The sequence below is a fragment of the Macaca nemestrina genome, chromosome 4 (genome assembly GCF_043159975.1).
Source record: "Macaca nemestrina isolate mMacNem1 chromosome 4, mMacNem.hap1, whole genome shotgun sequence".
NCBI classification, from domain to species: Eukaryota; Metazoa; Chordata; class Mammalia; order Primates; family Cercopithecidae; genus Macaca; species Macaca nemestrina.
Genome location: NC_092128.1, coordinates 102,996,880 through 103,009,848, shown reverse-complemented (window position 1 = coordinate 103,009,848; position 12,969 = coordinate 102,996,880). Strand labels below are relative to the sequence as shown.

The 12,969-nt window shown below is 42.7% G+C and overlaps 2 protein-coding genes across 12 annotated transcripts in view; one reads left to right on the top strand and one right to left on the bottom strand.

Moving 5' to 3' along the window:
* LOC105475838 (AVL9 cell migration associated) overlaps positions 1-3,966 on the bottom strand; it is a 102,098-nt gene extending 98,132 nt beyond the window's left edge. The window contains exon 1 of one of the 2 annotated variants that reach the window (XM_011731384.2): positions 3,657-3,966. In XM_011731384.2, the coding sequence (XP_011729686.2) occupies positions 3,657-3,749 (93 nt within the window). In that variant the 5' untranslated portion in view covers positions 3,750-3,966. The remainder of the gene's footprint in view (positions 1-3,656) is intronic. The other variant, XM_011731383.2, reaches the window with a different exon arrangement.
* LOC105475839 (LSM5 homolog, U6 small nuclear RNA and mRNA degradation associated) overlaps positions 1-12,468 on the top strand; it is a 29,493-nt gene extending 17,025 nt beyond the window's left edge. For 2 of the 10 annotated variants that reach the window (XR_011621597.1, XR_011621595.1), the window contains one exon: positions 2,914-3,040. Coding sequence is in view for 8 of the 10 variants with exons in the window: in XM_011731385.3 (XP_011729687.1) it covers positions 3,326-3,452; positions 10,165-10,260; positions 10,854-10,881; positions 11,748-11,820; positions 12,209-12,241 (357 nt within the window). In the remaining 2 variants the exon portion in view is untranslated. The other 8 variants (XM_011731387.3, XM_071094054.1, XM_011731385.3 and 5 more) reach the window with 8 other exon arrangements.
* The last annotated feature ends 501 nt before the right edge of the window (positions 12,469-12,969 follow it).

Below are 12,969 nucleotides of genomic sequence, written 5' to 3'. Positions count from 1 at the left end.
TTCCCTTTTAACTTGAGTAGTTAAAAAAGTTCTATCCTGTTTGTGAAAAAAACCATAAGAGTTAATGAGTTAATGTGATATACATTTGACGCTACTTAACAAAAAATTATGGTAGTTCGACAAATATACTTTATATATTGGAACAAACAAAACTCTGGAATATACAATCAACAACAAGCCAATTTACTACAGAGAAGGTATTCATAAATTATTTCATGCCAAAGGGTCTAATGTCAGATAAATTTTTGTTTGTTTTGTTTGAGACAGGGTCTCACTGTCACCCAGGTTGGAGTGCAGTAGGGAGATCTTGGCTCACTGCAACCTCCGCCTCCCAGATTCAAGCAAATCTCCCGCCTCAGCCTCCTGAGTAGCTGGGATTACAGGCAAACGCCACCATGTCCAGCTAATGTTTATATTTTTAGGGGAGATGGGGTTCCCCTATATTGCCTAGGCTGGTCTCAAACTCCTGAGCTCTAATAATCCGCCTCACTTGAGCCTCCCAAAGATTACAGGCGTGAACCACCGCGCCCGGCCACACTTATTATCCCTTGTTAAATGTTAAATTATCCCTTGTTAATTATTATCCCTTGTTAAATATTAAATTTTAAACAATTCAGTAAAAAGTTGAAATGAGTAAATATTTTGAAACGACTTTAAATGTCATGGTAGAACTCAAAAAATCACTTAAAATGTTCTAAATGTTAAGTATATCAGTAAACTAGAAAAATGACATCTAGAGGCTAACACGCTATCTACAGAATAATTCACTTCCACAAGTTACCCAAATAAAAGTGAAAAATAAGAACAAATGATAAAAGTAATAGATATTCATTTAAATTCCAATGAAAGATTTTTCATTTAAAATACATCTGAGGCTGGGCACGGTGGCTCAAGTCTGATGCCTGTAATCCCAGCACTTTGGGAGGCCAAGGCAGGCGGATCACTTGAGGTCAGGAGTTCTAGACCAGCCTGGTCAACTTGGTGAAACCCCGTCTCTACCAAAAATATAAAAAATAAGCCGGGTATGGTGGTGCATGCCTGTAATCCCAGTTACTCAGGAGGCTGAGGCAGCAGAATCACTGGAACCCAGGAGGTGAAAGTTGCAGGAGATCCCGCAACTGCACTGCACTCCATCTGGGGTGACAGAACGAGACTCTGTCTCGGGAGGGGGGGTGAGAATTAAAATACATTTGAGGACTTCAAAGGTGGAAAAGTGCAAGAAACAAGATGAATTAACATTTTCCACAAGCCTAGTTTTGGGTCTTCAACAGCAGTATTAGAAGATGGCTTTTACTTTGAGGTCCGTGTCAAATGACAAAGTTATCATACTTAACCAAGTGGACTGTTGAAAGGCATCACTTTTAAAACAAAGGTTTTACTTCAGTCACTTGTATTTAAAAGTTACAAATTATGACCAAGTATAGGAATTTTCCCTATGCACAATCTCAGCGCACAGAAAGAACGGATGGTCAACATGACCCACGGCAATTTTGAATACTTGGAAGAGCAGTCTAAGTACCCTCACACAAGTTAAAACCACGTGAAGTCAGAGTCACAACTCAATGAGCCACGCACCTCTAATCCTTTACACCTGGAAGTAAAATAGTAACGTGGAGAATTAGGTAGCTGATTAATCTATCCTGGGGCAAATCTTACATACTTTAATTAAAGCCTCTAAAAACACCTGATGTACAGGTTATAAAGAACAGATTCTAGACCAGTCATTATAAGACTTATGCACGTAATACACAATTTTCAAAACTTTTTTTTTTTCGCTCTTGTTGCCCAGGCTGGAGTGCAAGGCTCACAGCAACCTCTGCCTCCCGGGTTCAAGCGATTCTCGTGTCTCAGCCTCCCAAGTAGCTGGGATTACAGGCATGTGCCACCACGTGCAACTAATTTTGTATTTTCAGTAGAGGCGGGGCTTTCACCATGTTGTCCAGGCTGGTCTCGAACTCCTGACCTCAGGTGATCCACTCGCCTCGGCCTCCCAAAGTGCTGGGATTACAGAATTGAGCCACCGCACCCGGGGCCAAAATTTTCTTTTGAGACAGGGTCTTGCTCTCTCATCCAGGCGGGAGTGCAGTGGTGGGATCAAGGGCCACTGTAGCCTCAGCCTCCTGGGCTCAAGAGATCGTCCCAACTTAGCCTCCCGACTAGCTGGGACTACAAGTGCGCTATCACATGCAGCTAATTTTTTTTTTTTTTTTTTTTTTTTTTTTGAGACGGAGTCTCGCTCTGTCGCCCAGGCTGGAGTGCAGTGGCGCGATCTCGGCTCACTGCAAGCTCCGCCTCCCGGGTTCACGCCATTCTCCTGCCTCAGCCTCCCGAGTAGCTGGGACTACAGGCGCCCACAACCGCGCCCGGCTAATTTTTTTTTTGTATTTTTAGTAGAGACGGGGTTTCACCGTGGTCTCGATCTCCTGACCTTGTGATCCGCCCGCCTCGGCCTCCCAAAGTGCTGGGATTACAGGCGTGAGCCACCGCGCCCGGCACATGCAGCTAATTTTTAAAATTTTTTGTGGAGACAGTTTCCCTTTGTTACCTAGGCTGGTCTCAAACTCCTGAGCTCAAGTGATCCTTTCATATCAGTCTCTAAAAGTGCTGCCATTACAGGTGTGAGGATATATTTCAAAATTACGCACAAACAGTTTTTTCACTCCCATCACTTTTTCTGTTATTCCCTAGAGAACTTAATTTTTGCCAATACGTCTTCTAAAATGTTACATTTCCTGCGGAATGCAAGAAACTAAACGCTTCATGAGCTAGTGGTGGCCATTACTATTTTTAATACTTCAAAAAAGCATTTCAATTTACTGTTCACTAGCACATTATGACATCATTCCCTTCCAGTGTTTGCTTGCTCATTAGATAATCCTGTTTCTATTTTGTTCTCTTGCCTTCAATATACAGATCGCAAATATTCCATTTCAGATGATGGATTAAAGATTCAATGAGGCTGCTGAAAAACGCCTTTATATTTGAACGGTTTGGTCGGTAATACGCTTTCTCTTATTGCGGTTGATCTGGAGAGATTAATCTCTCACCAAAAGGTAAAATCCGGAGAAGATGAAATAGCAAAACTAAGGACCAATGGGAAGGGGGAGGCAGGGTTAATCGACAACCGTACTTAACACGACAGATTCCAAGGCTTCCATCAGATAAACAAAGGAAGCTGATTTTTCTACAGAGGCTGCAGGTGCGCAAGCTACCTGAAGTATTAGTATGCAAGCCCACTGAGCCTATTACCTTGAAAGCAGAGTCCAAGCACTGAATTTTTCTAGACTCCCATTATAGGCGGACACCCAGAAAGCCAGTGGAGACAATGATGGACGGGGAAGAGAGTGGGGCCGGTCTTCGATTCCTTCCTCCCACTCCACCAAAGCAGAAGCTAAAATCCTACAACCTACACATACCAATCTGCGCCTCCGCCGCTCATAACCATTTTTCAGGTGCAAAAGGAAGGGGTTGTGGGGGCTGGGCTTCATGTGGGGCGGGTGGGAGGAGTTGCAAAGGAGTCAGGTTGAGAGGCGAAGGGTCGCGGGCGCGGTGGGGAGGACTGCACGACGCGAGCTGGGAACACAGAAGGAGGGCAGGGGGCGCCGGGAGGTGCGAACGCCCGAACGGCCGGGGGCGGGGGCGGGCCCTTTCCTCACCTGGCAGCCCTTCTTATGGTGAAAGCCAACAACCACGATGTGCAGTACGGGCCCCCGGGGGGCGCCATCCCCGCCTCTCCTGGCCTTCTCCATGGGCGGCCGCCGCGGGCCCACACTACGACTTCGACTGCCAAGGGCAGCGGGTCTGACTACCCCACCGTGTGCGGAGAGCCGCGGACTTCAGGTGTCAGCGAGCGCAGCACATGAGGGCCGCACCGGGAGATCTGTGGAGGGAGAGCAGCTCCCGCCCCCAGGGCCGCGGCCGCCCTTCTCTCATCCGCTTCCGCAGCTTCCGGGCTGTCACCTGACGCGGCGGCAGCTGCCGGCGAGGCGGGGCGGGGCAAGGCCGGGAGGGCCCTGACGGCTGGGGGTTCTGAGAGACCGAGGTGGAGCCTGGGGGAGTTAGGTGGGGCTAGGAAAAAAAGCGATCGACTGGACGGGGGCGGGGGGTCTGGGGTTCGGGGGGTCGGGGGGGGACCGGAGGGGGCCTTGACGTGGAGCAGCGGGGTGGGGCTTACGTGACCCGGGCGGCTGGGCCTGCGGAGCCTGTAGTGTCCGCGGGACCTGGAGGTGCGGCGTGGCACACCTGCTTTTTCCTCCCTGGATTCAATCTCAAAGCACTTCCTTCTCTTTTGCCTTCTCATTTTCCTCCTTAAAGTTTTCCCCCTTCCCTCTTCTTTTCTGTTTTCCTTGCTTTTTCACATCTTTTCGATTCATTCTCCGAGTGACCGATTCCTTCACCTCCTTGCCTTTGCCTCTGTGGCCTCCGTCCTTATTCTCAAATATGTAATAACATGGAGCATACTGGTGAGGTTGCGTATCTGTGTATTCAGCCTTTAAATTACTTGCTTACCCGAGAATTCTTGTTTGTTTGTTTCTAGAGCTTTTTTCCCCTTCATTTAAATATTATGTGTAGCAATCTGAGACGCATTTAAAACCTGAAACCGAATATCCTTGACAATAAAGGAAGTTTACTTGGATACCTGTAAAATGGTTATTCTAGTCCTGCGATTTTAAAAGAGTATTATTTTCATTCCATCTCTTTTTGGGTTTAGTACTCTGAGCCTATTACCTTGAAAGCAGAGTCCAAGCCTCTCAACCTGACTCCTTTGCAACTCCTCCCACCTGCCCCACATGAAGCCCAGCCCCCACAACCCCTTCCTTCTGCGCCTGAAAAATGGTTATGAGCAGCGGAGGAGCAGGTTGATATGTGTAGGTTGTAGGTTTTTAGCTTCTGCTTTGGTGGAGTGGGAGGAAGGAAGGTCAATACAAAATATATGGGTTCTGTTGTCACCAGGGTTTTTTAATTACTGACTGTACTGCAATTTTTTTTTTTTAAGCAGTGAATCTCATGTCAATTTAAAGTGCATTCTAGAAACACTAGCAGATTTAACAAGTCTTATCTACGACAGTTTTCAAATAACCTAAAGGATAGGAGTCTGCTTCAAGTAGAATTAGAGATTACTACAGTAACTATGATATTTTGCACTTCTGGTCTTGAAAAATAAGGAGCTCTGTTCTAATCTAAGCATAGCGGAGAAAAACAGTAGGCTTCCTAAATCAAATTTAGTTTCTGTGATTCAGTAGAACTGTTTTAATGCTAATACTGTAGACATTTTTCAAGATGTTGCTATACATTTCTGTATTACAAAATTATTGGCATTGGCTCAGAAAACTGTAAAACTATATTGCTCCCTGTATGCAGAATATATTAACTGTTTTCTTAATATATTAACTGTTTTGAGATGTCAACTGTGTGATGTGTTAACTATTAACATTTTCTTGATATAAACTGTCTTGATATTTTCCACAATTAACATGGCTAAAATTACTGTCTAATGAACACCTTTTAAAGATATCTATAAGGGCCGGGCGTGGTGGCTCACGCCTGTAATCACAGCACTTTGGGAGGCCAAGGCAGGTGGATCACCTGAGGTCAGGAGTTCTAGACCAGCCTGGCCAACATGGTAAAACTCCATCTCTACTAAAAAATACAAAAATTAGCCGGGCGTGGTGGCAGGCACCTGTAATCCCAGCTACTCAGAGGGCTGAGACAGGAGAATTGCTTGAACCTGGGAAGCGGAGGTTGCAGTGAGCCAAGATTGCGCCATTGCACTCCAGCCTGGGGGACAAGAGCGAGACTTCCTCTCAAAAAAAAAAAAAAAAAAAAAGATGTATGCAAAAACAGGGCCAGGCACGGTGGCTCATGCCTGTAATCCCAGTACTTTGGGAGGCCGAGGCGGGCAGATCACTTGAGGCCAAAAGTTGGAGACCAGCCTGGGCAACATGGTTGAAACCCCATCTCTACTAAAAATACAAAAATTAGCTGGGCATGGTGGTGCATGCCTGTAATCCCAGCTACTAGGGAGGCTGAGGCAGGAGAATCCCCTGAACCCGGGAGGTGGAGGTAGCAGTGATCTGAGATTGTGTCACTGCACTGCACTCCAGCCCGGATGACAGAGTGAGACTCCATCTCAAAAAGAGAAAGAAAGGGAGAGAGAGAGAGAAAGAAAGAAAAAGTAACTGGGAAAATTGAGAGAGAAAGTGAACAAGGGAATTTCCAGAATTTTTTTCATCTCTAAATATTTTAGAATATAAGTGGGGCCCGGCCGCTCACACCTGTAATCTCAGCACTTTGGGAGGCCAAGGCGGGTAGATCACTTGAGTCCAAGAGTTCGAGACCAACCTGAGCAATGTAATGAGATCTCATCTCTACAAAATGTAATAAAAAATAAATAGCTGGACTTGGTGGCACACACCTGTGGTACTGGCTTCTTGAGCCTGCGAGCACACCACTGTACTCCTGCCTGGGTAACAGAGTGAGTTAATAAATAAAGTTTAAAATATGATGGGGTGTTGCTATGTTGCCCAGGCTGGCCTCAAACTCCTGGGCTCAAGGGATCCTCCTGCCTCAGCCTCCTGAGTAGCTGGGGATACAGTTGCCTGCCACCATGCATATCTTACATTGCGTTTTAAATGAGTTGTGTTAATGTAGAATAAATTCATTAACAAGATATTGTCCACAAGGACAATTGTGTATTGGGAAAATAATAAAATTTCTCATTTAACTCAGGGGAGAAAATTAGAAATACCTTTCTAAACATATAATACATCGAAGAGCCTTTGGTAGTTACATGTATTTTATGATAAATTATAAATTCTATTTTACATTTTCTACTTAAGACTTAAAAGGAGAAAAATCATTGAGACATAGAGCTATGACATATTTTCAAGTTCATAACAACTATCCATTTGGAATTGGCCTGTTCTTCCTTTTTGAGTGTCGCCTCAGGAGAGAAAATAATAAAATAAAAATACCACTCCCTTCCTGAAATCCCCATTAACTCTACTGTGTAAGTGAACTATATATCGCTCCTTTTTCAGATTATAAGGAGATTATTCTTTATTAGTGGCATTCAAAATTGCTAATGTTTATTCTGTTCTTTTTTTTTTTTTTTTTTGAGATGGAGTGTCGCTCTGTCGCCAGGCTGGAGTGCAGTGGCACGGCACGATTGGCTCACTGCAACCTCCGCCTCCCGGCTTCAAGCGATTCTCCTGCCTCAGCCTCCTGAGTACCTGGAACTACAGGTGTGTGCCACCACGCCCAGCTAATTTTTGTATTTTTAGTAGAGGTGGGGTTTCAACATGTTGGCCAGGATGGTCTTGATGTCTTGACCTCATGATCCGTCCACCTCGGTGCCCCAAAGTGTTGGGATTATAGGCGTGAGCCACTGTGCCCAGCCTATTTTTCTAATTTTTAAAAACTCTATCAAGTAACAACGTTTTGAATTTGGCCCATACTATCAGTATGGTATGAGGAAAATAAAATAGGAATAGGAATAGAAAAGGAAAACCAGGAAAAGAGGCGGGTTTCAACCAAATGAGGATTGGACAAAAAGAAATAAAAAAAGAGAAAGAGAAAGAAAGAAGTGTCACAAACAAATTTGACATTACTTTGTGTTTAAAATCTTATGAAGAGTAAGGAGAATGTTGATGGGTATGAATGAAATAGTGAGAATCAATTTAAAGAATATTCATTAGACCCTACAGTATGCCTGAAAATGTGTGCACAGTGTATAAAATAAGAAATTGCTTCCTTAAAGTGGCTTATGTCTGGTTATAAAAATAAGATGAATGCAAAACCAGCTAGCAATGCCAGCTTTATGTAGCTTCACTCTGAGCCAGACATCATGTATTAGGAAACAAGGATAAGTAATAACAGCTCACGTTTAAAAGGGCTTACTATGTGCCAGGTCCTATGCTGACCACTTTTCATAGATTATCTCAATTAATCTTCACATTAATCTTATGAGTAGATACTATTGTCCCCATTTTTTCCAATGGGTATATTGAAACTTAAAAAGTTAAAATAACTTGCCCATTGTCAAATAACTGACCATGGTATTTGAACCAAAGTCATTTAAATCAAAACGAAGAAATTTAATCATGTAAACTACTGCTTCCCATCATTCTCAGCCTTGAGGAACTCAGTCTATGAAGGAATGATGGGTGCTTAACGAATGACGTTCTTTGTGGCTGCTCAAAAAAGATAAGAACGATGAATTTCTTGCTTAGCTTTTTTTTTTTTTTTTTTTTTTTGAGACAAGAGTTTCGTTCTTGTTGCCCAGGCTTGAGTGCAGTGGCATGATCTAGGCTCACTGCAACCTCTGTCTCTCGGGTTCAAGCAATTATCCTGCCTCTGCCTCCCAAGTAGCTGGGACTACAGGCACACGCCACCACATCCAGCTAATTTTTGTATTTTTAGTAGAGACGGGGTCTCACCCATGTTGGTCAGGCTGGTCTCGAACTCCTGACCTCAGGTGATCTGCCCGCCTCAGCCTCCCTGAGTGCTGGGATTACAGTCGTGACCACTGCGCCTGACCTAGACTGTTTAGCTTTAACTTCCTAGGATACAAATATAAAACAGACTAGGGCCGATAATTTGCTGTTTTTTTGTAGTAAAAAGTTTGTAGTAAAAAGTTTAAAAAACGTATTTTAAATCCCCACTAAAGAAAAGTTTTTTAAAAAGGCTAGTTTCAGACTTTCAATCCACTGGACTTTAAAAAGTAACAATAGATTCTTTAATGAGTAGTTGTGAAGAAAAATGTAACAGTTAATTGATGGCAGGAAATACGAATTGATTTATACTGGTTTGAAGATTCTGGCTTGAGAGGAAATGCAACTTTACGGGGCAAGACGACTCAAAGGTTACAGGAACAATTTATTCATAAGGCAAAATATCTTCAACGTCTCTCCAAAACTTCGAGGGCAGAATCGGTATCTGCCGAGATGGTAAAATGTCCAGTGAGCAGGAAATATTTCACCGGATCTCAATTGCTTGGGAAAAAAGGCAGTGAACGCGACCCACGCGATAGACTAGATCGCACGCTCGGCCTCAGATTGGTCGAGCCTGTATGGGCTGCGCAAAAAGCGGAAGCGCGCTTTTCAAAGTCGTCCCACCGTGGATGAAGGCAGGCCACTTCCGGCGTAGCCATGGCGGCTAACGCTACTACCAACCCGTCACAGCTGCTGCCGTTAGGTAATCGCCGTCCTTTGGGGAGCAGGAACCGGGAGCTGAAGTTCAGGATTAGGGGCCGAGGGGCTGTTCCGAGGCAGGCCCTGGCCGAGTGTGGGGAAATGTATAGGACCAAATGCGGTTCGACTCTCGGCTCCAAGTCTTCAAGGCAGCAGGCCGCCCCTGCTCTTTAACGTGGTCGGGCTCCTCCGGGCAAGGATTTCTGACTCCTCAAAGCAGACCGTCACTGGAGAAGGTCCACATTTAGTGAACGTGTTGTCGGCCTCCTTTGTTGTGAGCCCGCCTCTGCAGTGTGATAGGTAGTAGGCCAACTTCTCAACCTGGCTTTTAAGATCCCCAGATTAGATAGACCATGTTATGTATATGGTTGACACTAACACCCTGGTCCGGAATGAGCCTTAAATGAGGAATCTGGAAACTAGCTCTGTTTGTTATTTATTCATTCAATAAGTAGTAACTGAGTATCTATACACGAGATACCGTGCCTGGGCATTTTTCAACGATAAACTTAAACCATAGCCATTGCCTTCAAATAGCACACAAGCCAGTGGAGGAGAGAATACTGGACAAGTAGACATCCTGCTACATAATGCTAGGCTGGCTAAAGAGATGTTCAAGCTGCCGTCAGAGCACAGAGGATAGACAGAGTTGGGGGAGGGAAGCAGTGACAGAGTTTCCGGTGAATATAATTGTACCTATCTCCTCTTATGTTTTTGTAGCTGGTGAAGAGTGATTGAACTAGTGGTCGTGGCAGTGATTGAAAAGTTTTCATTCCTTCATGCCACAGACTCTTTTGGAATCATTACGCGCCAGATGCTGTGCTTAAACTGAGATTTGTATTAAAAGACCTAAAGTTATTGAATGAATGTTTTTCCTGGTTTTTCTTTCACTATATGCAAGTAAGAGTGCCAGTAGGCACTCAAATATTTGTTGAAATAATGAATGGTAAAATAATATTTTTTCCCTCCTCAGAGCTTGTGGACAAATGTATAGGATCAAGAATTCACATTGTGATGAAGAGTGATAAGGAAATTGTTGGTACTCTTCTAGGATTTGATGACTTTGTCAGTATCCTTTTAAAAGGTGGTGGTGGTGGTATAGGTTTTTCTTAAGTATTTAATAACGTAAGAACTATAGACAATCAGTATATTTGTGATTATTATAATAAAATCAGTTCATTTTCAGGGAACTTATGATAATGTTTTAAGAGGTATGTATTGAAAGACGGTAAAGTTCCTATCAACAACAAACATTTTGAATTTGAGCCGTTGTGTTAAACATTATAATTAAAACTGAACAAGCGAGCCCAGTGGCTTACACCTGTAATCCCAGCGCTTTGGGAGGGCAAGGTGGGTGGATCGCTTGAGCCCAGGAGTTTGAGACCAGCCTGGGCAACATGATGAAACCCTGTCTCCACAAACATTACAAAAATTAGCTGGGCATGGTGACGTACACCTGTGGGCCCAGCTAATCTCTGGGACCGAGGCAGGAGGATCCTTTAAGCCCAAAAGGTGGAGGCTGCAGTGAGGTGTGAGTGTACCACTGCACTTAAGCTGGGATAACACAGCGAGACTTTGTCTCAAAAGAAAAGAAAAGAAAAGCTGAACAAAGGCAGAAGCTGGAGTAAATTCTCTATTTGTTTTCTTAACACCAAATTTCAGATATGGTACTGGAAGATGTCACTGAGTTGTGAGTAGTGTTAAAGAATTGGGGGGGAATCTCTTCTTAATTAAAGACAGTTTTACTACTTTTGAGTAAAATTATTTATGAGAAAACATTACCTGTTGGTGGAATAACCTTAAAGATAGAAGTTTTATCTGTTTGCTTGTAAAATTGGATCAGTGTTATTACCTTAATTTAATTATTAGTAAACTCCTAGACAATTAGTGGAGACACAGTTTTAAGGTAGAAGATAAAAAAAAGAGCTAGGAATTTTAGGGTTCAGGTCAAATCAAGGAACTGATAGTAAGAGCATTTAGACTGGACATGGTGGCTCACCCCTGTAATCCCAGCATTTTGGAAGGCCAAATGAGGAGGATTGAGCCTGGGAGTTTGAGACCAGCCTGGCCAACAAAGGGAGACCCCTGTCTCTATAAAAAATTTAAAAATTAGCTGGGTATGGTGGGGGGCAGCTGTAGTCCTAGCTGCTCTGGAGGGTGAGGATCCCGTGAACCAGGAGTTCTAGGCTGCAGTGAGCTATGATTGTACCACTGTACTCAGCCTGGGCAATAGAGCAAGACCCTGTCTCTTAAAAAAAAAACAAAACCCAAAAAACATTTCATTTCATATTTGATTTCCTGGGCAAGCTTTGGCTTCTTTTTATGAAGCTCTGTCTGACAGATGTGGATCTTAGGTCAGTGAGTTCATTCTGTTGCTTTTAATGAAGGTTACATTACCTAGTGGATAACCTTTGTAACTGAAAATTGTCGATATAATTGCCCAACCTCAGAGTAATTTGTATACAAGGATCACCTTTTTAGGGAGGGAAAGTATTTCCAAAATGTTGGCTTTGATTTTCACTGTTTATCCTGACTGTATTTTATCTATTCATTTAGTGAAATCACACCAGAAGGAAGAAGGATTACTAAATTAGATCAGATTTTGCTAAATGGAAATAATATAACAATGGTAAGACACATTGAAACTGTTTTGTTTAGATGGGAACCCATTTTTCTGGGGCAGTGATTATAGAACTAACCTTAATGTTGCTTGCTTAACTAAATGATCATGGCCCAGTGGTGCGTAAGATGGGAAGGGTGTTCTCTGGTCAGGGCCCTAAAGCTCAGCTATTGAAGAGGCATTGGGTCTAAAGGTTAGTTTGCTTCGAATTTTTAATCGCTGTTGAGATAGTAAGTATTAATTGATGATGTTGGAAATTGTGAATAGATATTGACAATCTGGAGAAAATGGGAATGTGGAGCGCAGGGGACAGGCAAAGGTGCTTAAGGAAGAGCAAGGGATTTTTAGATGACATGGTTGTTGTGTTACTAATAAACTCTTTTTCCTCTTTATGCAGCTGGTTCCTGGAGGAGAAGGACCTGAAGTGTGAATGAGTTTTCTTGACTTAGCTAGATTCTGTTTTGTCTTTTAATGACAAGAAAATGGAATTTTTTTTCCCCCACCTTCTAATGTTTAAATCCCATAAAGCTAAGTTTCCCGTTAAAGGGAAGTGCTTTGAAGATGTGTACCCATTTTTGTAAGTTAATCATGATTATCCTGGAAAAAGAAGAAAAGAGCTTCTTCTTTGAAGACGAAAATAAAGGTGTTTTTGGTTAATTGTCATTTTATTTATTGTACTGCAGTAGCCAGTGGAACAAAGATTGTGGTTATTTTGCCACTTACTTTTCTGTCATTATATGCTTATTTGCTTTCTCATTTACATGACCATTTGATTCTCAAACAAAAGTCGTTCCAAACAAAATGATGAACTTTGATTTGAACAGGTGCATTTAAACAACTGGAAATGATCACTTAGAAAATTAAATTAAAATGCTGTTGTTTTGTAATGAGGATTTTTCTACTGATTTCAAATTCCATGAACAACTATTGAAAACAAACAATATACAGGTAATATATGCACATTGTAGAAATGCGGGAATTATCTATTGGAATTTCCCTAAAGATACAAATTTTATCTATTTGTTTATAAAATTGGTTCAGAGGGTTATTACCTTAATGTAATTATTACTGAATTGCCAGGAAATTAGTGGAGACAGAGCTTTAAGGTAAAGGATACTAAAAACAGCTAAGAACTCTAGGACTCAGGTAAAATCAAGG